Here is a 27349-nt window from a genome sequence, read left to right as displayed (position 1 = left end):
TAATTTATATTTTCTACAAATAATACTCGACTACAGGTCAATTTTTGATAACAGAAGAATGTATTTTAAGACAAAATCACCCTTTGGGTTCATCAGAAAAGTACTCTGCTCAAAGTGAGACCTTACATGAGTGCAAGTGTTTTTCCTATGCTACCATAAGGCAGACTACTGATTACACCTGTTTTGAAAATTAAACAGGCCAAAGTACCTTGGACATTCCCCACGGCACAGATAATCACTCAACTTTTTTTTTTAAACAGTTTTTCAAAAAAATAAATTATTTATTTATTTTTGTCTGCGTTGGGTCTTCGTTGCTGCACGCAGGCTTTCTCTAGTTGCAGCAAGCAGGGGCTACTCTTCATTGCGGTGCATGGGCTTCTCATTGCGGTGGCTTCTCTTGTTGCGGAGCACGGGCTCTTGGCGCGCGGGTTCAGTAGTTGTGACTCGCGGGCCCTAGAGCACAGGTTTAGTAGTTGTGGCTCATGGGCTCTAGAGCACAGGCTCAGTAGTTGTGGCACACAGGCTTAGTTGCTCCGCGGCATGTGGGATCTTCCCGGACCAGGGCTCGAACCCGTGTCCCCTGCACTGGCAGGTGGATTCTTAACCACTGCACCACCAGGGAAGTCCCAATCATTCAACTTTTACAGTGAATCTTAAACTCTCTCTAAAGAAAGAAAAGTGGCCTTGCTTGGAGATGCTCTCTTTGCTGTCCGGTGCGGAGGTGCTGCAGCTACTGCAGTGGTCCTCAACCGGCAGCAGCTGCATCCCCAGGGGACACCTGACAATGTCATAACAGGAGGTGTGCTCCTGGCACCCAGTGGGTGGAGGGCAGGGATGTTGCTAGAACATTCTAGAATCCACAGGATGGCCCCACAGCACAGGATTATCCGATCCCAAATGTCAGTGCTGCTGAAGCTGAGAAGCTCTGCCCAGCGGACTGCTGGGTTTCCATTCCCCAAAAGCTATTACTGCTCTCATTTAATCTTTAAAGTATCAGTTCCCCAATGTGACTGAAGTTAAGAATCACATTAAAAGCTGTTAAAAAAGAAACAGAAAAATAAATAGATGAGAAAAAAAAAGAAATAGGAAAAATCAGATATCTGGGTCCACTGCAACCTGAATGAGAATCTCTGTAGGTTGGGCTACAGATTTGTAGTTTTTACAAGTTTTACAAGTAATTCCCATGTATCCGGTTTTCTGACTGGCATTCAGAAACTGCTGTGAGCTAATGGACCCACATGTGACCAGCATTACAAAACTCCTCGCCCCTAGGCTCTTACCAAAGGCCATAATTCTGAGCTCTCTGCTTTCACAGAAGTCAAATTGAGAAAAATATTACTGAAGGAACATGCAGCACATCTAACCCCTGGATCAGGCTGCGCCACTGAAAACGTGGCCCAGAAAAGATCTGTTTTTACTGAAATGTGCTGTTTTGTGTGCATGGTCATTGAAGGACAACATTCAAAACGGACTTTTCAAACACATTATTTTATTTGTTGGACGGATGTTAGTAAAGCTAGGAGCTATGACGTCTTCCAGTGACCTTTTATCTACTCTCCTCTGTGTCTCAACACAACTGAAGTAAGAGTTGAAAGGATTTTCTTCTTCCCAAGGAATTACTTTTTATTTTCTTATAAATAGTAAAGATTATAAAACCCACTGTATCTTCCCTTTTTCCTTTAGTCACAAAGCTACTGGGGCCATATATAGTTTAGTGAGAATATGAGACCTATGAATATGGTTATTTTGTACTTTTCCGGATCCTGATCTTGTTGCTGTTACTGTAACACTGTTACTTCAGGTTGCATCAAATCCACTGTGCTATAAGATTGGAAGAAATGAATATTTTATACAAAGCCAACTTTATAAAAGGGAAATAAGTTACATATAACATAATGTTTTAAAATTAATTTGCTACCAGTATCAGCAAGATTATTAATGTTCTATTATCATAAACTCTAAAGGTATTTTTTCAGTCTCAAAAAGTTATAATTAAATGGATGGTTTAAAATGCTTTTCTAGGGCTTCCCTGCTGGCACAGTGGTTAAGAATCCGCCTGCCAATGTAGGGGAGATGGGTTCGATCCCTGGCCCGGGAAGATCCCACATGCCGCGGAGCAATGAAGCCCGTGCGCCACAACTACTGAGCCTTCACTGTAGAGTCTGAGATCCACAACTACTGAACCCACGTACCACAACTACTGAAGCCTGCGCGCCTAGAGGCTGTGCTCCGCAACGAGAAGCCACTGCAATGAGAATCCCGCGCACCACAACGAAGAGTAGCCCCCGCTCGCCGCAACTACAGAAAGCCCGCCTGCAGCAACGAAGACCCAATGCAGCCAAAGATAAAATAAATAAATTTATAAAAAAGAATTTTTTTTAAATAAATAAAATGCCTTTTCTATAAAATACCAGTTTATGAACTTTAAAAAATAATAAAACAAAATTTATTCTTAAAATTTCATAAAGCTTTGAAATATAGATCTGTTTACTACTGAAGAGAATTCAGTGGTATATTTAAATCCGTCAAGAATTAAATTCTATAAAAATGTGTACTTGCATAGTCAAATTTTCTGATCCTATAACCACATATTTAAACATGTACCGCAAATTATAGGTTGGTATCTATGTATGCAATTACTGTAGCAAAGGTAATTATTACATATTAGGACATAAAATGTGAGAACCTATACTTTCAAAGTTACAAAATGTAGTCTCACTTACATTCAACATTTTCTGGAAATTTTCTGTGAATATCTTTGTAAGTATCTAATGCTTTTTGGTAGTTACCTATAAGTGAAGGAGGAAAAACAAACATACTAGCAGATTATAGAAATGAACAGGTTCAGCAAAATACTAATTTAAATTCAATATTCTGGCACCATTTCATTGGTTTAGAAGGATGACTTCCATGTTTGCCACAGGCATAAACAACCGTTCCCAATATAACTTCTGTTTTTTGTTTGTTTGTTTTGGCTGTGCAGCATGTGGGATCTTAGTTCCCGACCAGGGATCAAACCTGTGCCCCATGCGGTGGAAGTGTGGAGTCCTAACACCTGGACCGCCAGGGAGGTCCCTCAATATAACTTCTGGAAGAAAATGTACAGACAAAATAAATCTGAAAAAGGCGCAGAGTGGAAGTAAATGGTTGAAACTTAGTTCTACTTCTTAAAATGAAGTAATAACATTAATTTCAATGTTATTCACTTGGAAAAGATGAAAAATAACTTGTTTTGCAGTTTTTATATTCAAACATTAAAAAGTTTACAGAAAGCATTTTGTTTTGTAATAAAATAATTTAGCTTCACATGGCAGCAAAGAATAGGAAAAACGAATTTTGGATCAAAGACCTTTGCTAAAATCTCAGGAAAGAGTTATGCCCTTACGTCTGGGCCTCCTGCACAAGGGCCGTCGGGGTGGAGGCTGAACAAGACGGAGAGCGGAGCACCCAGAGCGCGGCCGGGCCGGCTAAGGTGGCCGCTCTTCCCCTGGAGAGAGAGAGAGAGAGAGAGAGAGAGAGAGAGAGAGAGAGAGAGACACACACACACACACACACACACACACACACACACACACACACACACACACACACACACACACACACACACACACACACACACACACGTCACAGGACAGGCACTACACGTGCGCAGGCAACTCGGACTTGCCCTGACATAAATGAAATGTGTATACAGAGAGGTCTTTCCGCCAACAGGAAACACGGTAACATTAGAGACCAACCCGCAAAATGACCTGAGGTCACACCGCACCTGTGTCCCGCTGCCACCTGAGGCGCTCTCGGAGGCAGACAGAGGGCCCTAAGAAACGGCGGGGACCGCTGCCGGTGGTCACGGCTCGCGCTTCCCTGGGTGAGGGAGCTTTCCTGGACATCTGGTTGCTCTATAAGAGGGACTGCATTTTTCACACTTAACTACATTAGCATGTTATTTTAACTAAACATTTTAACCACAGTGTTAACAATTATCTCCTGCTTAATCCTGACATTTTAACAGTATCATTCACTTCATGGCTAGTCCCAAACCATTAACACACTGACACTGCAGAACAGGCCAGCAGCACAGGACGAGATAAAGACTGACACTGAAAACACAACCAGGATGACTAGTGACATCTGCTGTACAAAATCAGGTCCTGCGGCCCCAGTTCTGGGCTCTCCTCAGCTTTTCAGGTGTGAGAGAGGCTCACACATTGGGCAGAGCACACAGGATGTTTAGAATGAGGTGACTAGATGGGACTTCCCTGGCGGCCCAGTGGTTAAGACTCCCCGCTTCCAATGCAGGGGATGCGGGTTAGTAAACGTAACTTTTAACTGTACGTAGTAAACACTGTGTCTTTCGTATAATGTTTGATATGTGTACTATCAAAAGTTAATCTTAATAAATAAATCTACAATAGGAACACATTTATATGCATAACTACCTAAAAGATAGAAACAAGCAACATATATTAAAGTGAATAAAATTAAAGCATTTACCACTTCTTCTAAAACAGCTAGCTACCATCAGCTGCCACTTCACTTGTGTAGGCCTGTAAAAGAAATTATGTGAAATTAGAGATGAAACAAAAATAATCTGTGATGGCCAAACAGTTTTATAAAGCTAAGCTACATATCGGTACTAGCTTTCAATTACTTTTTGACATTTGATTAGGTCGTCTTTATTATTAACAACAGCATATATACAATTTCCTTCATTATTATCTGTCATACTGATATTAGGAAATTTACATTTAGAGCCCTTCAATTAACTCACACCTTTGTTTAGACATTCTTAGAAGAACTGCCTCGCCAGTTTGCGTAAAGACCACAGCATTCTATTTTAACCATTTTTATTACCTTTGCCATATCTTATACTTAGTACCTAAGGCTTAGAAACCTAGGTTTAGGCTTGCAAATTTAGTATCCAAGAGGCAATTTTTGACCTTGTGTTTGAACAATTAGACTTCAACTAAAAAGAAAGTAAAAAAGAAATCTATTCATTCTTTTTTTTCCCTTAAAATAGAAGTGAATTTCTTTTCTAAAATAAACATGACCAGAATTTCTAAAGACTACTACTAAAAATTTCTGAGAAAAACAAAATTTGAAGGAATAAAAGACTAGGGAATAATTTAATGCTCTCCTCACTTCTCTTTTATTTTTTTTCAAATTGAGGTATAGCTGATTTACAATATTAGTTTCAAGTGTACAACACAGTGATTCAAAATTTTTATAGATTATACTCCATTTATAGTTATTATAAAATATTGGCTATATTCCCTGTGCTGCACAATACATCCTTGTATCTTATTTATTTTATACATAGTAGTTTGTACCTCGTAATCCCTTACCGATACCTTGTCCCTCCCGGCTCCCCTTTCCCCATATCTAATGTTAAAATTCAATTTGGCCAAACACAAAACACAACATGACATATCCCAATTATTTTTGAATAATGTATAAAACATTCTGATATGAATTTAAAGACATTTTTAAGAATTTGATTTTTTTATAAGTTTGATTTCTGTTCTGTCTGAAGTTAATATTGCTACTCCTGCTTTCTTTTTTTTTTTTTCTTTCTTTTTTTAAAAAAATAAATTTATTTAATTTTGGCTGCGTTGGGTCTTTGTTGCTGCACGCAGGCTTTCTCTAGTTGCTGTGAGCGGGGGCTACTCTTCGTTGCGGTTCGTGGGCTTCTCATTGCGGTGGCTTCTCTTGTGGGCTCTAGGCGCGTGGGCTTCAGTAGTTGTGGCACATGGGCTTCATTAATTGTGGCTCGTGGGCTCTAGAGCGCAGGCTCAGTAGTTGTGGCACACGGGCTTAGCTGCTCCGTGGCATGTGGGATCTTCCCGGACCAGAGCTCAAACCCATGTCCCCTGCATTGGTAGGCGGATTCTTAACCACTGCGCCACCAGGGAAGTCCTGATTTTTAATATATAATGTATATCAATTACAAACTGAGACCAATGAAACATTTCAATTAGGACTCTTTCAGAAATGAAACTTTGTCTTTGGAATGAGAGAGTCATTTTCTGATTGATAAAGAAATAATACCTGTTTACTGAGATGTGAAAAAGAAAAATACACACAGAAAAGTACCTTGAAGGTATTTTTTAAAACATTTGCATAAAAAGGAAATATATTTATCATAATAAAGACCAAGTCAAATGAAACACAATACAAGAAAATCAAAACGATGCCTGAATGTTCACTAATAACTGTTCATGAACTCAGTATGTCTATCAGATTGTAGACATTTAACTAAACATAAAATCGTAACAGTTACCTACTGTATAAGAGAAGCTCTTTCAAAGTACTGAATGGCTTTTTCACAAAACTGGGTGTCGATGTAATAGGCCCCAAGCCACTCGATGACTTCAATATTGGACGGGAAATACCTATACGACTGGAAAGGGAGGTGTGACAAAAGAACTTCAGTCACAATGCACAGTTCACTCCCCAACACCTTCCCCACCAGCTGCATTAATGTATACAGTGTGACACTTCTTACTTAAGAAGTATGAGCTGTGTCACAAGTACTGTTCAAGTTTTGAAACTATATAAGATTTGGAAAACTTAAGATTTGTTTGACACATTTTCAATTATCTATAAATATCTTTTCGATGTACTGATATATGATCTGAGTCAAATTAAGTATGCAATAGACTCAAAAGGGATTAAATCACCCTTCAAGAGAAAAATGCACTGGTACCTTTTATTTTACCTTTTATTAAAATAATCAAAAACTAACTTTATATTCCACAAATGTTTCATTTTAAATTATTTATTTAAAAGCTAATAAGCATTTATAATTTTTAAAAATTAAAAGGCCTGCTGTCTTTTTTATAACAATTCATAAAAGGCTAAAAAGCAGAAGGAAGGCAAGACTGCACACCCACCTCATAGTAATATTGGAATGCTTGGGATTTATCCCCCTCACTGTCATATAATCCTCCCAGTTTAGACAAAGCTCTGGAGTCAGTTGGAACAACACTGATCAGCTGCATTAACCATTCCATAGCTTGATTGGGATCTTCCATTAACTCGTATCTTAGACAATTTCAATGAAGGATAACACAATTTTTCTAAATTCACTGATCAATAAGCAAACCTAAAACCAACATTTCATAAAAATATTTCTTAGTCTATACTAATGTGCTACTTAATACTGTTTACTCTGGATTTCGTCAGGGATGAGGATGAAAAATGGTAACACTTCTGTCCCCTATACATGTATATGGGACACACATATATACACACACACACACACACATCTTGCTTTTCCTTTTACTTCATTACTACCCACTAAGATCAACTGCCACACTAGTAGAATTAATAGGGTGCTGTTTTATTCAAAGTTTTGTCCAAAATTTGTCCTTAATAAAAATGCCTGGGGCTTCCCTGGTGGCACAATGGTTGAGAGTCCGCCTGCTGATGCAGGGGACACAGGTTCATGTTCCGGTCTGGGAGGATCCCACATGCCGTGGAGCAGCTGGGCCCGTGAGCCATGGCCGCTGAGCCTGCGCATCCGGAGCCTGTGCTCTGCAACGGGAGAGGCCACAGCAGTGAGAGGCCCACGTACCGCAAAAAAAAAAAAAAAAAAAAAAAAAAAAAAAAAAAAAGCCTGAGTGCTGTGTTTCAATCATTCCACCTCTCTTAAGTGTTCAACATTTTAAAGGAATGGTTTCCATGTATTTTCTGGTGAGTTTTCCCTAATTACATTACAAGCCCAAGACAGTTTTTTGTAGCTTTAATGCCTAGTAAGTCCTCTGCATGCACTCAAATAATTTATTCACACCAGTACTTATTGATTACTTACTATTTATATTAGCTGCCTTAATGACATGAAAATATTCCGATCCAAAGTTTCATTGAAAAAGAAGAACCTTGGGGCCTCCCTGGTGGTGCAGTGGTTAAGAATCCGCCTGACAATGCAGGGGACATGGGTTCCAGCCCTGGTCCAGGAAGATGCCACATGCCACGGAGCAACTAAGCCCGTGCACCACAACTACTGAGCCTGTGCTCTAGAGCCCACAAGCCACAACTACTGAGCCCGTGTGCCACAACTACTGAAGCCTGCTCGCCTAGAGCCCGCGCTCCGCAACAAGAGAAGCCACCACAATGAGAAGCCCGTGCACCACAATGAAGAGTAGCCCCCGCTCACCACAACTAGAAAAACCCTGTGTGCAGCAACCAAGACCCAATGCAGCCAAAAATAAATAAATAAAATAAATAAATTTATTTAAAAAAAAAAGAAGAGCCTTCTACTTTTAATGATGACAAATGTGATACCATAAGAAAAACATTAAAATAAGGAAATGTATTCAAACAGCCTCAAACACAACAACTGCTTGACTGGATCGACACTGATCAGGAACTGGGCACCAGCAGGTCATGACACTGGCACCTTCAGAGAAATGAACTGGACAAAACAAAAAGGCTAAAAGAAATAACTATGCCGCTATCTGCTCTAAAATTAACATTTTTTATCAAAAAACTTTTATCTACCCTACCAGAAGCACAGGAGACAATACTTAAAATTTTTTCATCATTATCGTTATTTATTTATTTATTTTTTGGCTGTGCCACATGGCTTGTGGGATCTTAAGTTCCCTGATCCGGGATCAAATCTGGGCCCTGGCAGTGAGAGCGAGGAGTCCTAACCACTGCACCGCCAGGGAATTCCCTAAAGGGTCTAAATTATGCTCAATGAACATCTTGTGTGGACTCGACATGATACCCAATTACTTCAAATACTATGTCTAAAAATTAATAATAGTTGCAACTTCTAAATAATTCCTCCTATAATGCAAATGACCCTTTAAAACAGGATCACTCAAATCATATTTTCATCACATATTAATTTGATAGTCAGGTTTTAAAATATACCCCCATCAATTAATTCACTGGTTAAGCTTATTTAATAAGTGGTACTCAATCACCAACTGAGTGAATTAATAACTGTCCTTAAGTTTTTCACATAAGATACATATTTGCTATCTGGTAAAGGACTTGGGCGCTGTTTCTTAGGATTGCGTGAAGTTTCAGGAAACAGTCCAAAGCTTCATCAAGCCGGTTTAGCTTCTTACAGGTAAGGCCTTTACAAAGAAGGAAGAGAAAGAAAGGTAAGCTATAAACACCAGTACTGGCAGTAATTTTCTCAAAGTAACAGAATGAATATTTAAATATAGGTAAATATTCATCCAAAAGAGAAAATAAAGATAAACACAATTAAAAAAAAAAAAGGAACAAGGCAGGGGCAGGAAATTCCACTAATGTTTGGCAGACACTAAATCATGAAAGCTTTAGTGTATGTTTTGAAGTGTTGAGGGGAGCAGGAATGACAAACATTGAAAGAACAGCACAAACAGTTCAGAAATGGGCTGGGTTACAGAATTCAGTTAAAGTCAGGGAGGACTAGGACTTCCCTGGTGGTCCAGTGGGTAAGAGTCTGTGCTCCCGGGCTTCCCTGGTGGCACAGTGGTTGAGAGTCCGCCTGCCGATGCAGGGGACACGGGTTCGTGCCCCGGTCCGGGAAGATCCCACATGCCGCAGAGCGACTGGGCCTGTAAGCCATGGCCGCTGAGCCTGCGCGTCCGGAGCCTGTGCTCCGCAACAGAAGAGGCCACAACAGTGAGAGGCCTGCGTACCGCAAAAAAAAAAAAAAAAAAGTGCTCCCAATGATGGAGGGCTGGGTTCGATCCCTGGTTGGGGAACTAGATCCTGCATGCATGCTGCAACTACGACCAGGCGCAGCCAGAATGAATGAATGAATGAATAAATAAATAAATAAATATTTTAAAAAAATAAACAAACTCAAGGAGGACTAAGGGACAAGAAATAAACAGTGCCAGGACAAGTGATTACACATGACGAAAAACCCACACATTCCTCTCTTGAATTTATTCCTTTTTCAAATAAATTCAATTTTTATTTCAAAACTAAATAGAAAAACAAAGCTATAAAAGCATGAAAGGAAAATGACTTTGTGATCTTGGGGTCGGGAAGGGCTTCATAAAGCAATGAACAAATGAAGCCACAGATTTTCAAAAACCAAATTTGACTACATAAAAAATAGAAAAATTCTGTTTCACAGAAGAAATTATAAAGCTCCCTTAAGCGACGGACTAAGAGAGGCATTTAAACATATGAAGAGGTCAAATGGACGGAGGCCTGGTGAGTGACCTCGTGCCCCCCAGGCCCCCATACTCACCCCTCTTCTCCTAACCCCTCAGTGCCAGGTAGAGTTGCTAATGCCCCCTGCCCCTCCCGTCCCACCCAGCCCAGCCCGGGGAGGAGAGATCCAGCTGCCTGGACACCCTCAGGACACAATGAGACAGACGGTGCATGGTGGGGAGTGGGCAGGCCTCGAAGGTCCCACTCCGCCTCAGCTGCAAACTCCTAGATACGAGGAGAAGGCCAGGCTCATCAGACAAGGAGGAAAGATCGTCACAGTAAAGAGAGGATAACATGAACAAGCCAACCAAAGAAGCAGGAGAAGAAACCTTCAGAGGAAACTTCACTGAAGCCAAGACATGAGCCTGCACTGCATCAACATGTGTCTGCAACAGCACGAGCTCATGATGGGGTGGGGGTGGGGGAGATGAGGGGGACACAACGGGGGGATGCCACGACGGGGGCACACGATGGGGGTCATGACTGGGGGACACGACGGGGGGGCACGACCGCGGGGGCATGACGGGGGGGGCACAACCGGGGGGGCACGACAGGGGGACACGATGGGGGTCAGGTGACCTCTGACAGGCAGGGGAGGGATGGGGTGGTGTGAGCCTTCAGGTCTTTAACAGTTTATTAAAGACAAAATCTGAAGTAAAAATAACAAAATGTAAAAATGTGTTAAATATAGGTGGTAGGTACAGAGGTATGCTTTTTCTCTCTCTTTTTTAATGTTTGAAATATGTTTGTAATTAAAAAGGAAGGGACTTCCCTGGTGGTGCAGTGGTTAAGAGCCCACCTGCCAATGCAGGGGACACAGGTTCAAGCCCTGGCCCAGGAAGATCGCACACATGTCACAGAGCAACTAAGCCTATGTGCCACAACTACTGAGCCTGCATGCCACAACTACTGAGCCCACGTGCCACAACTACTGAGCCCATGTGCCACAACTACTGAAGTCCATGCACCTAGAGCCCACGCACCGCAAAGAAGAGTAGCCCCCGCTCACCGCAACTACAGAAAGCCTGTGCGCAGCAACAAAGACCCAACGCAGCCAAACATAAAAAAATTTATAAAAGAAAAAAAAGGAAGAAAATGAGATTTTTTTTCCCCACCTATCAATTTGGCAAAAGTTGAATTAAGCAGGAATTCGGGAAACATTCTCATACCACGGTGGGAGGAACCTGGAAGTCTTTTTAGAGGGAATTTCGGCTACATCTACCCAAATCTCACAAGCGTCCAGATTCTGAGTCATTAATTCCATTAAAAATAGTCTATAATCCAAGAGTCTTCTTTTCAACTTTTTGTTGCAAGGAACCCTTCCTCTCAATGAATTGGAGCTTTATAAGCAAAAAAAAAAAAAAAAAAGGCAATTTTGCCTGTTTCACTTACCAATATTATAAAGTGCTTCAGTACAAGAAGAATCATTTCTTAGAGCCTCTTTATAGAATTCAGCTGCCTTCTCATAGTCACCATTTGCAAAAACTGTATTCCCTTTATTAGTAAGAGCTGACGGGTTATATCTGTCAGAGTTCACAGCTAAATCTGCATAGCTACTGGCTTGTGAGAATTCATTCTCCTAAAGTACAAAAATATACAAATTATTTGAAGTTCATTGTACCCCTTCTGCCTCTTCTGAGATTACAGACATGATAAAGGGACTTTCTGAGATTACAGACAGGATAAACAAGCACATAGTTTACATATCTTGGTCTCGCTGGACTCACTCCACAAAAGGTTTTACTTGTCAAGAAGTTTCTTACAACCGACTGCTCCGCAGTCATGGTCTGGACACCACCACCACTTCCATAGCAGCGGTTCCATCTCCAGCACCCACTGACTGCAGGTGGGAGCTCCCCACACCTATGGCACCCACACAGCTAGAGGCCCCACTACCCTCCTGCCCCGTCACCCTGGCTGCATGGCCGGTGGGTACCGCATCGCCACAGTCCACGCCTCCGTTGCGTCCCCACCGCCAGTGCCTAATTAGGACACGGCTGGGCTGGCATTCACCTGTGCCGCGAGGGCCTCGCGCCTCTCACAGCGTAGCTGCTGGTGCCTCGTGGGCGTGGCTGAGGGAGGGGCACTGCTTCGCACCTCCCATCCCCCCCCCCCCCCGTGGTCCTTGTCCAGTGGCCGTGGATGTGAACGTGTGGCGGCACCTTACCCTCTGAAGGCCCTTCCCAGTCTCGCCCCCCCGCCCAGCTCACCCTCGCTCCCCACCCATGTCCAGCTCTTCCTCCTGCAGAGGACCCAGATCCGCGCCGGGCTGGGCTGTGGACCACAGAGGGCATCCGAGTCCCACAGACCTCTCCACCAAGTTCATGGGCACCTGGGTTGTTTCCACCCACTCCTGGTTATCATGAATAACGCTGCTCTGAACATTCACATACAAGTATCTGTGTGGACTCCCTCAGAGCGGGGTGCTGGTGTCATAAACACTAAACCGTGTAACACTGTCTTTTAGATTAAGCTTCAGGCACAACTTAGAAGAGCAGTGACGGGTTGCTGGAGAGCTGTGAGGGGATGACCTCAGGGTCCCTGGACGGGGAGGGGAGGGGCTGGGGTGGGGGGAGGGGAGGGGAAGGGAGGGGAGGGGAGGGGAGGGGAAGGGAGAGGAGGGGCTGGGGTGGGAGGGGAGGGGAGAGGAGGGGAGGGGAAGGAGAGGGGGGGGAGGGGAGGGGAGGGGAGAGGAGGGGAGAGCACGCGAGAGGAGGGGAGAGGCAGGGCGGGGAGGGGAGGGGAAGGGAGGGGAGGGGAGGGGAGAGGAAGGGAGGGGAGGGGAGGGGGAGGGGAGGGGAGGGGAGGGGAGGGGAGGGGAAGGGAGGGGAGGGGAGGGGAAGGGGGAAGGGAGGGGAGGGGAGGGGGGAAGGGAGGGGAAAGGAGGGGGGAGGGGGGAGGGGAGGGGAGGGGGAGGGGGGAGAACACAGGCGGCTGCAGGTGCAAAGGCCCAGCCCTGCTCCAGCGGACCATCCTGCAGGGTGGGCTGAGCCTCGCTCGGCTGCATTGGCTGAGCCTTCCCCCGCCCCCCACCCCGGGGACCTTCATTCTCTTGTGCCTCCTCTCCGCTCTCACGATGCCTGCCCCCCCGAAAGCCGTCATGCTTTGCTAGTTCCTTTCCTGTCTCCTCCACGGATCTGCACTCTGGCCTCCTCAGCCCCCAGCCCTGCGCCCTGCTCACACCCTGGAGACACCGCCTGCTGTCTGCGTACCAGAGACGGGGCTTCAACAATTCACAGTTACTTCTCACAGTTCCGGAGGCTGGAGGTCGAAGACCAGGGGATCAGCAGGCCTGGTATCTGGTGAGGGCCCACGTCCACATCTGCAGATGGCCTCCTTGCTGTGTCCTCACAGGGCACAGGGCTCTGGTCCCCTTCTCCTCTAATAAAGGCACTAATCCCATCATGGGGGCTCCCCTCATGACCTCAGCTAACCCTAAGTCCCCACCTCCAAATACAGCCACGTTGGGTGTTAGGGCTTCACAGATGAATTTTGGGGAGACAATCATTCCGTCCATGGCATCTGTCATCAAAGCTTAAACCTCTACAGAGACAACCACGCATTTTATCTCTAACCCTGATTTCCCATCTGAGGTCAGCTCCACAGGTCCTCCCTCTGTCCTCCTTCTGAGATGGCCTCGCGCTCACATGCACCACCCAAGCGGCCCGCAGACCAACCCAGCCGTGCTGTCCTTCTCCACCCCACTTCTCCAGAGCCCCTCCTTGGGCAGCAACCTAAAAATACCACAGTACCAACGTAGTCATGAAAAGCAGAACTCACCAAATAATACAGGAATGAGAGGTTGGTTGCAGCTGCACTCTTCACACTACTGTCCTTTTTTTCAAACATTTTTAAGGTCTCTACAGCCTAAAAATGAAATGTCTGCCAGTTATTACCTCTGTAATATGATAGCATTTAGGCTTCAGTTTGGGGACAAGACCAGGGAATGCAGAGGGGTGATTAGTGTGTTCAGGAAAACAGATGACAGATGAGAATTTCACTTGATTATCAGTACTTGTGAAAAAGAATTCTCAAAACTGGGATAGAAAGCAATTCTGGGAGCGTCACAAAGTGACCTGATACAGATCCAAATGTAACTACACTCTGAAGCCATGAGGAATTTAAAGCACGTTTTTACCCCCTGGCAAGTCTGAGATGCCCCGACATGGCAGGACACTTGGGATGCCAGGCTCCTTGCACGGGAGGTGGATGAGTTCTCCACCTAGAAGTTACTGAGAGGTACCAGAAACAGGAAAAAGACGTGGTTTTTCCTTCCTTCCTTTACACTACATTTACTGAATAGAAAATGCTTGGCCGCTGGCTCCTGGGGAGCAGCTGTGTCTAAGCAAAGCCCTGCTCAGCTTCTGCAGGGGCCGCAGCTGCTGCTGCTGGACGCCCGTGCGGTCCGAGCCCTGCGCCGGTGGACGCCGTGCGGTCTGAGCCCTGTGCCGGTGGGCGCTGTGCGGTCCGAGCCCTGTGCCGGTGGACGCCATGCGGTCCGAACCCTGGGTCGGTGGACGCCGTGTGGTCCGAGCCCTGTGCCGGTGGACGCCGTGCGGTCCGAACCCTGGGTTGGTGGACGCCGTGCGGTCCGAACCCTGAGCCGGTGGACGCAGTGCGGTCCGAGCCCTGAGCCGGGCCACCGAGCACTTGACTCCCCTGCGGCCAAGGGCAGGAGACCTGCACACCCGGTCGTAGCGCAGTAAAGAACTGCTCTCTTAAAGGGTCTTGATTACTCGAGAGAAAACTGTTGGAAGTTTCTAGACCATTAGTTTATAACCCCACAAAGTAAATTCTGTAAGAGAAAAACCCGAACGCCACACCGTCCATCTTGAGAGCCCCTTTCTCACTTTCTTTCTCGGAAGGCTCTTCCATAACAAGAAGCTCCTAAAACTTACCTGGAAGTGATTCCCTGCAGAAGCTACCTCACCAACCCTACCCAACCCCCAGCTCCTCTTCCGAGCCTCTAAGCTTTACAAGCTGCATTTCACACTGAATAAGAATAGAGATGTTTTTATCTTTACTTTCAGATTGTGTCACTATAAATGTATGTGCTAATTTAAAATATAAGGCAAGTGGGGACTTCCCTGGCGGTCCAGTGGTGAGGACTCCACGCTGTTGCTGCTGAGGGCGTGGGTTCAACCCCTGGTCAGGGAACTAAGATGCCACAAGCCGTGTGGCATGGCCAAAATTAATTAATTAATTAATTAAATATAAGGCACGTGAATAGGCATAACTCACATATCCACTGAATCCTCTGACTCAAGTAGACTACAGAGGGGAAGAAGGCTGCTCTCTGATATTTCTGACATCCATAAAGCAGAACCGAAGGCAAACTAACGACAATGGTAATTTTTTAAAAACAGAACACTATCAGTTTATATCGCTGCTTTCAAAGCAGCTGTTCATATTACAGTCAAGGAAATGTGGGGGCTGGATCTTAAAATGCTGATATTTGTTAATCTGTGGCTCATCGATAACAATACTTTAAGACTACGTTTAACACCAAATCTATTCTCCCCACAAGATCGCTACGAATCCCTGGGGGCTTCCCTGGTGGCGCAGTGGTTAAGAATCCGCCTGCCAATGCAGGGGACACGGGTTCGAGCCCTGGTCTGGGAAGGTCCCACATGCCGCGGAGCAACTAAGCCCGTGAGCCACATCTGAGCCTGTGATCTAGAGCCCACGTGCTCCAACTACTGAAGCCCACGCGCCTAGAGCCCGTGCCCCACAACAAGAGAAGCCACCGCAATGAGAAGCCCACACACTGCAACAAAGAGTAGCCCCCGCTCATCGCAACTAAAGAAAGACCACACGCAGCAATGAGGACCCAACACAGCCAAAAATAAATTAATTAACTAAAAAAAAAAAAAAAAAAGAATAAAGTTGTGTAAAAAAAAAAAAGATTGCTACGAATCCAAACAATACATAAAGAACAATGCAACCCAAAGCTATTACTCAGAAGAATTAACAAAAATATTTAGAACTTAAAACATTCATTTAAAAACATGGACAGAGTAAAAACATATTTCAAATTTTAAGCTTCTAAACTACAACTATCCTGAAAAGGCTAAATATTCTAATAAAAGGAACATTCTCAGGTATTTTTGGCTTTGAAATAGGCTGTTTTCATACTGTTCTTTACACATTCAATGAATGCATCTCTAATATTTGTTTTTAAAAGTAAAATAATGTAAATCAATTTATAAAGAAAACAGATAAAAGTTCACAATAAAATTTAGTTGTAAATGGCAAAACAAATAATGAAAATAAACACTGTTAGTTTGGGGTTTTTTCCCCAAGAAGAATTAGGAAAATAGACAAATCTCCGTTTGGGTTTTCTTTCCTGGCTGATTCCGTCCGCTACGGGCTTCAGCTTTCCTCTGGGTATGTCTGTCCACCACCACTGGCCTTCACCCCATCCACCTGTGGCTTTAGTGGAGTTCTTTCTCTGCTACAAAACAACACTATCACCACAAAAAACCATACTCTGAGATTCCAATTTCAGCATTTTTTTTTGAAAAACATTTACAACATTACGCCAAGTTGTAAGTGAAGCATCTTCGGGCTTCCCTGGTGGCACAGTGGTTAAGAATCCGCCTGCCAACGCAGGGTACGTGGGTTCGAGCCCCGGTCCGGGAAGATCCCACGTGCCGCGGAGCAACTAAGCTTGTGTACCGCAACTACTGAGCCTGCGCTCTAGAGCTTGCGCGCCACAACTACTGAAGCCCGCACGCCTACAGCCCGTGCTCCGCAACAAGAGAAACCACCGCAATGAGAGCCGGTGCACCGCAAGGAAGAGTAGCCCCCGCTCGCCGCAACTAGAGGAAGCCCGCGTGCAGCAATGAAGACCCAATGCAGCCAAAAATAAATAAATAAATAAAGCATCTTAATCAATGATCCTTATGAGTTAAGTCAATCCAATCCTTTTTAACCTAAAAGTGTTCCTTCCAAACTGCGACTGTGTTATACCTACCTCGTCATACTTACAATACACAACAAAAGAAACACAAAGTAAAAGCAGCGATGTAAAAGAAAGCAGAAGTTACATTTTTAAAACATCAGTAAAATAACTGATATTAAAATTGTATATAGGCAAACGGAACAAAGAATATTTTGAATGAGAACAGCTAGGAAAGCAGCAAACAATATGATTTGGGTTAAATGAATTTAAATATGAAAAAATTAGCGGGTTTATTCCTTAGTGAACACACCTTTAAAACATGGACGATAATACAGTGTTAAACCTTTCTAAAAAGACCATTTAAAAGTATCAACAGAAAACTCGGAAAACGGCTTTCTCTATTTTGTCATCTGTAACAGTACTTCTCACACAGACACGAACTTATTTTTCTTGGTCCACAGATGACTCCAGCAAGACAGCAAAGACCAATCTGTCTCACTTCACTTCTACTTTTCAGCATCCCAACAGGATCAGAGTTTCATCTGTGGCATTTTTAATGCCCGAGGGTGTGATGCTCAAATGGCAGAACAGACACAAAGATACCTAGAAAGTCTTCTTATGCTTTACAATCATTAAGCACGCTGAAGCCACACACACCGTGGGCCAGCCGGTGTGCTGCCCTAGCCTTCACGACACAGCAACGCCACGGGCACCGGGCTGCTTCCCCTTCGCTCACGTCCTCGGGGCAGATGCCCTTCTCCCTCCTCCCCGAAAAAGGGGTCAGTTACTTCTACTGTCTCCAGGAAAACAGAAGGTCTTAAATAGGAAGAAAGCCTGAAAACTGGCTCAGGAGAGCGTGGAGGAAAGACACTGGGGCTCCCTCTGGCCCTCACTCTCTGGGTCTAAACGCGGAAGAGCTGAGTTTTCTACATTGCAGGCATATATGCTACTAACCACTGGTTTTATAAACTAGGGTATCAAGTTTCATTCTCTATTCTCCTTTGTGATCCCCGCCCCCTTTTAAAAAGCTGTTCTTCTGTTCTCCTGTGAGGCAGACTGTGGAAGGGGAGCACCGTTCCACCCCACCCCAGGCGGCAGGACAGTGGTGAGACCAGGGACAGATTCCTTTCGTGCCCAACGCAACGTCAATGAGTAAACCAAACACGTAAAACAGATGCCAGGAGAGCTGCTCAGGCACCAGGCTGATGCTCCGGCTCCTGGCCTCCCCCACTGCCCGTGTACGAACCCTGACTCTGAACAGCCTCTGAGCTTCAGGAAACACTTTGAAAACCTCTGGGGAAAGCTGACCTCTGGACTAGAATACGGTTTAGTCATTTAGCAGCCATGTTTTACATGGCAAGCGTTTATATTTTAAGAAACAGGACAGGGGAATTCCCTGGTGGTCCAGTGGTTAGGACTCCACGCTTCCACTGCAGGTGACATGGTTTCAATCCCTGGTCAGGGAACTAAGATCCCACATGCCGTGCGGCCAAAAAAAATGAAACAGGACAAACAGGTCAAAATTAAAACCATGATATATTAGAGGAAATTATGTTAAGGTAGAAATAAAAATATTATTCAACTTCAGAATAATCCCAGGTAACAGTAATCTAGAAAGGAGTTTCACAGTATTATCGCTTTGACCAGTTAACATTAACTTCCATCTAAACATTTTTTTAAACTTACTTGATTAAAGTCCTTTTGTCTCAGGTACATAATTGCTTTGTTTATTTCCAGATCATTTGCCAGCTCTACGTACTGAGAAGCTTTCACAACTTCAACACACCTATAAAGTAAAGCGTAAAAACGGTTATTTTATTTTGTTTTAATATATCTAGGTTTTCTTAACTGTGACTTTTCAAAAGTGTTTAAAAGTGCCCCTAGTGTTCTGTAGGACTGAGCACCTGACTCCTTCCAACACAGGCATTAAGTTACAGAGCTCTTCAGTTCCAAACCCGTTTTATCAGCCAATTCATTAGCCTCTTGCCACGTCTAATTATTTATGGTATTTTAAATAAAATTCTCATTTTAAAATTAATAAAACAACTTCAGTTTGTAACAGGCAAAATCGTTTCTATATATTTTTTCATCTTAAATGCTCTGATGGTGAGAAAAATTCTACAGAACTTGAGAATATATTTAATTTTTTGTGTACAAACTTGAACAGACTTTCATGGATCCGTTGCTCAGGGCACACAGAACATCTACCGTTAACTAAACATCAGGCAATGTGCCAACTCCTGTAAGCATGAACACATTTAGTCCTCACCACAGCCCTGAAAGACGGGCATTATCTCATGTCATAGATACAAAAATAAATCGCACAAGTAGAAAACTGCCAAGTAAGAACTTGAGCCCAATTTCTATTGCTACCAAAGCCCACTGCACCAAGACTAATGCTTTCGAAATTGAGGGTCATGACCTTTCAAATAACAGAAGAGAAAAGGTATCAAAGGGTTGTGCATAACAAGGGCAAGGCGGTGCTGCGTCGTTTTCTCACTGAGGGTCTGGTTCAAAGAGGTTTCAAAGCCACTGGCTTAGACAAATAATCTAAAAATACTGGGACTTCCCTGGCAGACCAGTGGTTAAGACTCCACGCTCCCAATTCAGGGGGCCGGAGTTCAATCCTTGGTCAGGGAACTAAATTCCGCATGCTGCAACTAACACCCGGCACAGCCAAATAAATAAATATACAATTTAAAAAAATAAAATTAAAAAATAAAATTATTAAAGCAAAAGATCCCTTTCTTCAAGCAGAACATTTTTTAAACCCTGATTTATAAAACAGTCCTTCTGCTTGGAGTGGTGAGAGAGGATGTGAAACCCAGCCTGTCAGGCCCCCCTGGAGGACCCTCTCAGCAAAGCAGCGTGAAGGGCTCCCCAAAATAAGGGGGAAACCCTCTATTCCACAACGCACGCAGCAAACAGTCACCGAATGTCTACAACGTGTGAGACATTACGTCTGGTACAGGGCTACCAGGACACACAAAATACAGTTCTTGCCCTCGAGGGGAAGCAGACCTGTAAACTGAGTTAGGTGTAAGAACCACAGTGAAGAAATACAGGAATGGAGGGGTGGAGACACTAGGAAAGGTATTCCAGACATGTCTGAGCTCAGTTTAAGGGAAAAGGATGAATCGATTTGACAAAAGGGGAAGGGTGTTCCAGGAAGAGGGGCTCACAAACCCGAAGATGTGGAAGATTAGAAAAGTGGGAAATATTTAAGACACTGACTCATTCCCTGAGCTGCCGTCAACAAATCAAGTGGCTCAAAGACAAAAGCATGATGCTCTTCCCCTCCTGTTCCCAAACAGGATTCTGCAAAAGGATTATGCCCCACAGAAAATTACTGGAGTCACTTTTTTTCTCAATTTTCTAAAGATGGAACAAAGCTCCCACCATGCTAGACAGACAGGATGCCTTAGAACCTTTGGGCTAATTATCCAGAAGAATCTATACAGGAAGGGCTGCCAACATCTCGGCCCTTGAGACACTCTTCCCTCTACTTACAACATCCTCCCTCCCTTCCCCCACTTTTATTCCTACTAATCTTTCAAGCCTCAGCCCAAATGTCACTTAATCTGGGGAGCCGTCCATGACACCATGACAACAAACTACAGTAGCATTAGCAATTGGGACTAAGAAATCACACAGCACACAATAAAACACAACTTGTTACATTAGTATAACATAGCACTTACAATGCTTTGTGATTGCTAATATAATTATCTGTCTACTTAGCTAATCAAGGAGATCTTAGGTGACAACCAACATTAGCTAAACTGTAAATTTCTCGAAGGCAGATACTTTTTATCCTGAACTTCCAACTGGCCTGCAATAAACAATAAATTTTTTTTCTTGTTATATACAACACTGTAAGTCAACTATAATTCAATAAAATATTTTAAAAAAGAAATAATGGCTGAGAACTTCCCAAATCTGGGGAGAGATGTGGACATCCAAGTTCATGAAACTAAGAGACAACCCCAAAAGTTCAACTCAAAACAATTTTCTCTATGATACGTTGTAATAAAACTATCTAAAATCAAAGATAAAGAGAGAATTTTTAAATCAGCAAAAGAATCTGCCTGACAATGCAGGCCCTGGTCCTGGAAGATCCTACATGCCGTGGAACAACTAAGCCCATGAGCCACAACTACTGAGTCTGTGCTCTAGAACCTGCGAGCCGCAACTACTGAAGCCTGTGAGCCTAGAGCCTGTGCTCCACAACAAAGAGAAGCCACCGCAATGAGAAGCCTGTGCATCATAATGAAGAGTAGCCCCCGCTTGCCACAACTAGAGAAAGCCCGCGCGCAGCAACAAAGACCCAACGCAGCTAAAAATAAAATAAATAAAATTTTAAAAAGTCTAATATGACAAAAGTAATTAGTTTTGATAAGTTAAAATGTTAAATTAGTGGAAAATTTCACTCAGACTGGTTGGCATTTTATAAATACTTAAAATTTCACTTACATACCAACTACTAGATTGCAAAGACACAACTATAATCATCTTCTTAAAAAGCTAAAAACATTAGAAAATTAAATGTATATGATTTAGTAAACATTAAGAGAATTCAAGTTAGATTTAGTAACAGTAAAACAACATTTACTATTCAGTATAATTAAAGATGAACAGAGTTCATTTACTGTGAGATGCTTGTCTCCCAAATCAAGGAGATCTTAAGGTTACAACCAACATTTGGTGTTCACAGAAAGGGACAGAGTGACTTGTACTATACATTGATCAAAACATATGTGGAGTACATGTACAGATACAGGGACATTTTAAGGAACTTGTTTATAAACTAGGCAAGCAACCAGTCAGGTAGAAAACCAGCCGTTTTAGAAAAACACATTGTATCTGAAATGGATGAAAAAAACTGGAACTGTTTATCTGAAAAGAGAGAAAACTTTGAAGAAAGCCCTAACCTCACTATCAGCAATAACTGGCAGAGCCGCTGATTCCAAACAGTAGCAGGCACGCGCTGTTTCCCATTGCTGCCCCCATGAGGAGCGCCATCCTGGAAGCGTGAAAAGCGTGCTGGCTTATGAAGCAGGGAAAAGGAGGCTACAGTAAGAAAGTGACACGGAGCAGGGCGCTTCCTGCTCCACGTGAGGCTGGGGATCCCGGATGGGTAGCGAAGCGCTGAGCTGGGCAGCGGGAACCACTGACCGCCATCTCCGCCTGCAGACCTCCCCTCATACTCAACAACGACAAAGAACAGCCAGAGAAAAAGAACGTGCTCTTGGAAATGTAAAATAAAACAATTAAATGGAATAGTTGAATGAGAAATTCAAAGAAGTCTCCGAGAAAGCAAAGCAGAACCAAAGTTGGAAAATATAAGAAAGATAAGTGACAAGGAAGTCCAAATCCAATTGATAGAAATTTATAACTGGAAAAGGAAGTAAATTAGCAGAGAAATAGTATAACATTTTCTCAAATTAAAGAAAACAGACTGCAAATTGAGGGGTCTATTGAGTGCTTAAGAAGAAAATAGAAAAAAAAAGACAAATTTAAACACATTATGAAATTTCAAAACAAAGCTACAGAGAAAATGATAAAAATTACCAGAAAGAAACTGCAGGTCACCTACAAATAGCAAGGATGAGACTAGCATCAGAATTCTAATCAGCAACAGTGCTAGTTAACAGTGAAGAAATGCTTTTTGAGTTCTAAGAGAAAACAAGTTACAACTTAGGGTATTATACCCGATCAAATAAATGATCAATCAAGAATGAGGACAGAATTAGACACTTACAGACATGCACAGACAGATCTTAGGGGGTTAATTCAGGAAGAAATCAAGGAAAAAATAAAGATGATGTTCAAAAAGAAAGAGGATCCAACATGGGAAAAAAATGAAGGTAAACCCCAAGATGACATTCAACGCCAGCCTAAGGGAACCAACGGCTTACAGAGACTGGGGCAGGAAGAGTTCCGAGAGGGAGAACTCCAAATAACCTAAGAGAAGCAAAGAGTGCAAGAGAAGACAGAGAGGTAACTGGAGACACCAGAAAAACAAACGTCATAGGCCAAATATGAAGCCTCCAGAACAAACTAAACCAGGGAGACAATGGATTCCATGGTGAGAATCTGGATCGTAATGAGGATATGGTAAAGAAAGCATACGTTACTTCCACCAAGAAGAAACATGAAAAGTAATTAGAAAACGGGAGCTGTAACTCTTCTGTACTTACTTGGTTTTCTAACCATGTATATGTATCTTGGATTTTAAAAATTCTGGTAGGGTACCACGCAGAACAGGTCACAGACTCACTCTATACTGGTTCGAAAAATCATAGAAAAGAGTTTCATGAAGGGCAACGTTGGATTCAATACAATGAAGAATTTTCTAACCCTTAGAGATGTTCAGAAATAAAGCAAATGATTTGAACACCATAAGAATCCAAGCAGAGGATAGATGGCACCTACATGGGATGCTATAAAGAGGATTCTCGTACCGGGTGGAAGAAACAAATTCAACTACTCATCCAAAAAATGACCTAAGATTTTTCCAGCTCTAAAAACCCTTCACTCCTATCTGGGAAATATATCCACAGACAATAGCCTTTTTAGGTGTGAGAGGTATTGCTCAGGATAAAAAGTTTAGTAGTACTGACAAATTTAAGGTAGAAAAAGGACATAATGAGAAAAGATAAAGTAAAAAGGAAGAGGGCACAGGCTGGAATTTATACAATGAAAGCAATTATGTACCCACATATCAAATGTAGCACACTTGCCTTAGTACTTAATTTACAAAATGACATGAACAATAAGAAAAATATGTTAGAACTTTTAGAGTGGCCTATACTAATCTTACCATATAATAGTATTTGCTTGATAAGTAGAAATCAATATTTGCAATTATTTACTTTTCTAATAACAAAATTTTAAATCAATAAAAGTATAAACTAGAAAACATCATGTCCATCCAGTTATACTGAATTTCTCTCTTACCAATCATAACCTACAGCAAAAGATGTTTCAATTACAGGAGCAATGAGTTTTGCAGCTGTCATGATGTATTTTTCTGCCATGGCTTTCCTATATCAAACAAACAAAAAATATTTAGAAATATGGTATAAAAAGAGTTTCGATTTATTTCTTAAAATGTAAGTGTAAACATTGTCTGGGCAGCTATGCTAGCAATCTGTTTACAAATCAGGTTGAAAACCACGACTGGGAAATGCGATCAGTAAGCCATGACTGCCCTTGGGGTCAGCAGTTCTTGGTCTGTGATCCATTCTGAGGAAAGAAGGAAAGAAAGAAAGTGGGGGAAGGGAGGGAGAAAGAAGGAAGGAGAGAGAGAGACACAGGACTCTGCAGCTGAAGCTGCATAATCTGCACTGTCTGTGGAAATGAAAGGGTGAAAACTGCCACTACAGTGGTAAATACTAAAACTGAACTACTACACGTCTCTATAGATTTGCCTGATCTTCACCTTTCATTTTATAAATGGAATCATAGAATATGTGGTCTTTTGTGACTGCCTTCTTTCACTTTATCACAATGTCCTCAAGGTTCATGTGTACTGTAGCATATGTCAATATTTCATTCATTTTAGGGCTAAATAATATTCCATTGCATGGATGGAGCATATATTTTTTACCCATTCATCAGTTGTGGACATTTGGGTTGCTTCCACTTTCTGGATACGAATAATGCTATGAATATTCCTGTATAACTTATTATGCTATTATGTGGATGTATGCTCTAATTTCTTTGGGGTATGTATCTAGGAGACAAATTGCTGAGTCATATGTTGTTTAAGAAGAACTTCCAGACTTTCCCAGAGTGGCTGTACCAGTTTACATTCCCACCATCAGCATACAAGGTTTCAACTTCTCCACATCTGCATCAACACTTATTATCTGTCTTTTTGATTCAGTCACACTAGTGGGTGTGAAGTGCTACCTCACTGCAGTTTTGAGTTGCATGTCCCTAGTGAATACTGAAGTTAAGCATCTTTTCATGTGCTTATTGCCATCTGAATATGTTTTGAAAAAATGTCTATTCATATCCTTTGTATATTTTTAATTAGGTTTTGGCGTTTTTATTATTGAGTTGGAAGAGTTCTTCTACCTACTGTAGAAGTAGGTCCCTTCTTGGATACATGGCTTGCAAATATTTTCTCCCATTCATTAGGTTGTTTCCACATTCTTTTTTTTTTTTTTTGGTGGTACGCGGGCCTCTCACTGCTGTGGCCTCTCCTGCCGCGGAGCACAGGCTCTGGACGCGCAGGCTCAGCGGCCATGGCTCACGGACCCAGCCACTCCGCAGCATGTCGGATCCTCCCAGACTGGGGCACGAACCCGTGTCCCCTGCATCGGCAGGCGGACTCCAAACCACTGTGCCACCAGGGAAGCCCTGTTTTCACATTCTTGATGGTGTACTTTGAGGAATGAAAGTCTTTAATTTTGATGAAGTCCAATTTACCTATTTTTTTCATACCTAAGAAACCACCGCCCAACACAGGTCAATAATATTTACTTCTATGTTTTTTTCCTAAGAATTTTGTAATTCTAGTTCTTACTTCTAGGTCTATGATTCATTTTTTTTTTTTTCTTTTTTTTTTTTTTTTGCGGTACGCGGGCCCCTCACTGTCGTGGCCTCTCCCATTGCGGAGCACAGGGTCCGGACGCGCAGGCTCAGCGGCCATGGCTCACGGACCCAGCCGCTCTGCGGCATGTGGGATCTTCCTGGACCGGGGCACGAACCCACGTCCCCTGCATCGGCAGGCGGACTCCCAACCACTGCGCCACCAGGGAAGCCCTATGATCCATTTTGAAGTAATTTTTCTGTATGGTGTGAGAGAGAAGTCCAACTTCATTCTTTTGCATGAGCATATTCAATCGTTCCAGCACCATTTGCTGAAAAGACTATCCTTTCCCCATGGAATTGTCCTGACAGTTTTACTGACTATAAACGGAAGAGTTTATTTCTGGACTCTCAATTCCATCCCATTGCCTTTTATGTATGTCTTTATGCTTCTAACATAAAGTATTATCACACTGTCTTAATTAGTGTCGCCTTGTAGCTTGAGTCCTCGAACTCTTCTATTCTTTCTCAACACTGTTTTGGCTGTTCTGGACTCCTTACATTTCCATATGAAGTTTAGGATCACCTTGTCACTTTCTGCAAAAACACTACTGGGATTCTGATAGGGGTTGCACTGAATCTGTAATCTGGGGGGCACGGCCATCTTAGCAATACTAAGTGCCTATCCATAAACATGTGATCTCTTCCCACTTATTTAGCATTTCTTCCAATGATGTTTTACAATTCTCAGAGTACAAGTTTTGCATTTCATTTGTTAAATTTATTCCTAATAAATTATTTTTTATGCTACTGTTAAATGTAATTGTTGATTTCATTTTCAGATAGCTCACTAGCACTGTGTACCACACTTCTCTAGTATTCTGTTGATTCTTGCATGTTTATCTTTTACTCTGGAACCTTGCTGAACTCGTTTATCAGTGGTAAACTTTTTTAGTGCATTCCTTAGGACCTTCTATATACAAGATCATGTGATCTTCAGAGGTAAGTTTTACTTCTCTCCAATCTGGATAAGTCTTTTACTTTTCTTTCTGTCTTTCACCATTAAGTATTATAATGCGAAACTGTGGGGTTTTCATAGATGTCCTTTATCAGATGGAGCAACCTCCTTTCTACTCCTAGCTTTTGTTGAAGTTCTTTTTGTTTGTTAAACAAAATCCAATATGGATTTTGGATTTTGTTCCCCCCCAGTTTTCCCTTTTTTTTTTTTTTTTGGTTTACTGAGATGATCACGTGGCTTTTGTCCTTTGTTCTACTGATATCCTGTATCATATTAATTGAATTTTAGATGGTAAACCATTCTTGTAGCCTTGGGATAAATCCAAATTAGTCGTGGTACATAATTCTTTTCCTATTGTGTTAGTATTGTTGGTTTGCAAATATTTTCTTGAGAACTTTTAATCTATAGTCATAAGATATTTTTCTGTAGTTTTCTGTCTCTTCTGTTTTATTTTGGTATCAGAGTAATACTAGTTCATAAAATGAACTATTTTCTGGAAGAGACTGTATAGAAATGATGTTTATTCTTTAAACATTTTCTAGAATTCTCTACTAAAACCATATAGGCCTGGAGATTTGCCTTATAAATTCAATTTCCTTAACATTCAAAGGGCTATTCAAACGATCTATTTCATATTAACTGAGTTGTGGTAGTTTGTGTTTTTTAAGAAAGTGGCCCATTTTGTCTAAGTTTCAAATTTATGTGTACAGGGTTGT

At 42.5% G+C, this 27349-nt stretch overlaps 1 protein-coding gene across 15 annotated transcripts in view; it reads right to left on the bottom strand.

The window, feature by feature from the left end:
• The window catches only part of IFT88 (intraflagellar transport 88), a 75944-nt gene that overhangs the window by 15041 nt on the left and 33554 nt on the right, over window positions 1-27349 (bottom strand). For 4 of the 15 annotated variants that reach the window (XM_073794933.1, XM_073794934.1, XM_073794937.1 and 1 more), the window contains 9 exons: window positions 24035-24121; window positions 18761-18860; window positions 13951-14037; window positions 11563-11749; window positions 8984-9092; window positions 6894-7044; window positions 6285-6400; window positions 4495-4547; window positions 2724-2789 (listed from right to left, as the gene is read on the bottom strand). In XM_073794933.1, coding sequence (XP_073651034.1) covers window positions 2724-2789; window positions 4495-4547; window positions 6285-6400; window positions 6894-7044; window positions 8984-9092; window positions 11563-11749; window positions 13951-14037; window positions 18761-18860; window positions 24035-24121 — 956 coding nt within the window. Of the gene's footprint in view, window positions 1-1469; window positions 1822-2723; window positions 3912-4494; window positions 4548-6284; window positions 6401-6893; window positions 7045-8983; window positions 9093-11562; window positions 11750-13950; window positions 14038-18760; window positions 18861-24034; window positions 24122-27349 lie in introns of those variants that run through there. The other 11 variants (XR_012327497.1, XM_073794941.1, XM_073794943.1 and 8 more) reach the window with 11 other exon arrangements.

This window comes from Tursiops truncatus, chromosome 18, assembly GCF_011762595.2.
Source record: "Tursiops truncatus isolate mTurTru1 chromosome 18, mTurTru1.mat.Y, whole genome shotgun sequence".
Classification (NCBI taxonomy): domain Eukaryota; kingdom Metazoa; phylum Chordata; class Mammalia; order Artiodactyla; family Delphinidae; genus Tursiops; species Tursiops truncatus.
The sequence above is the reverse complement of the archived record's forward strand: the minus strand, read 5'-3'. Positions and strand labels throughout refer to the sequence as shown.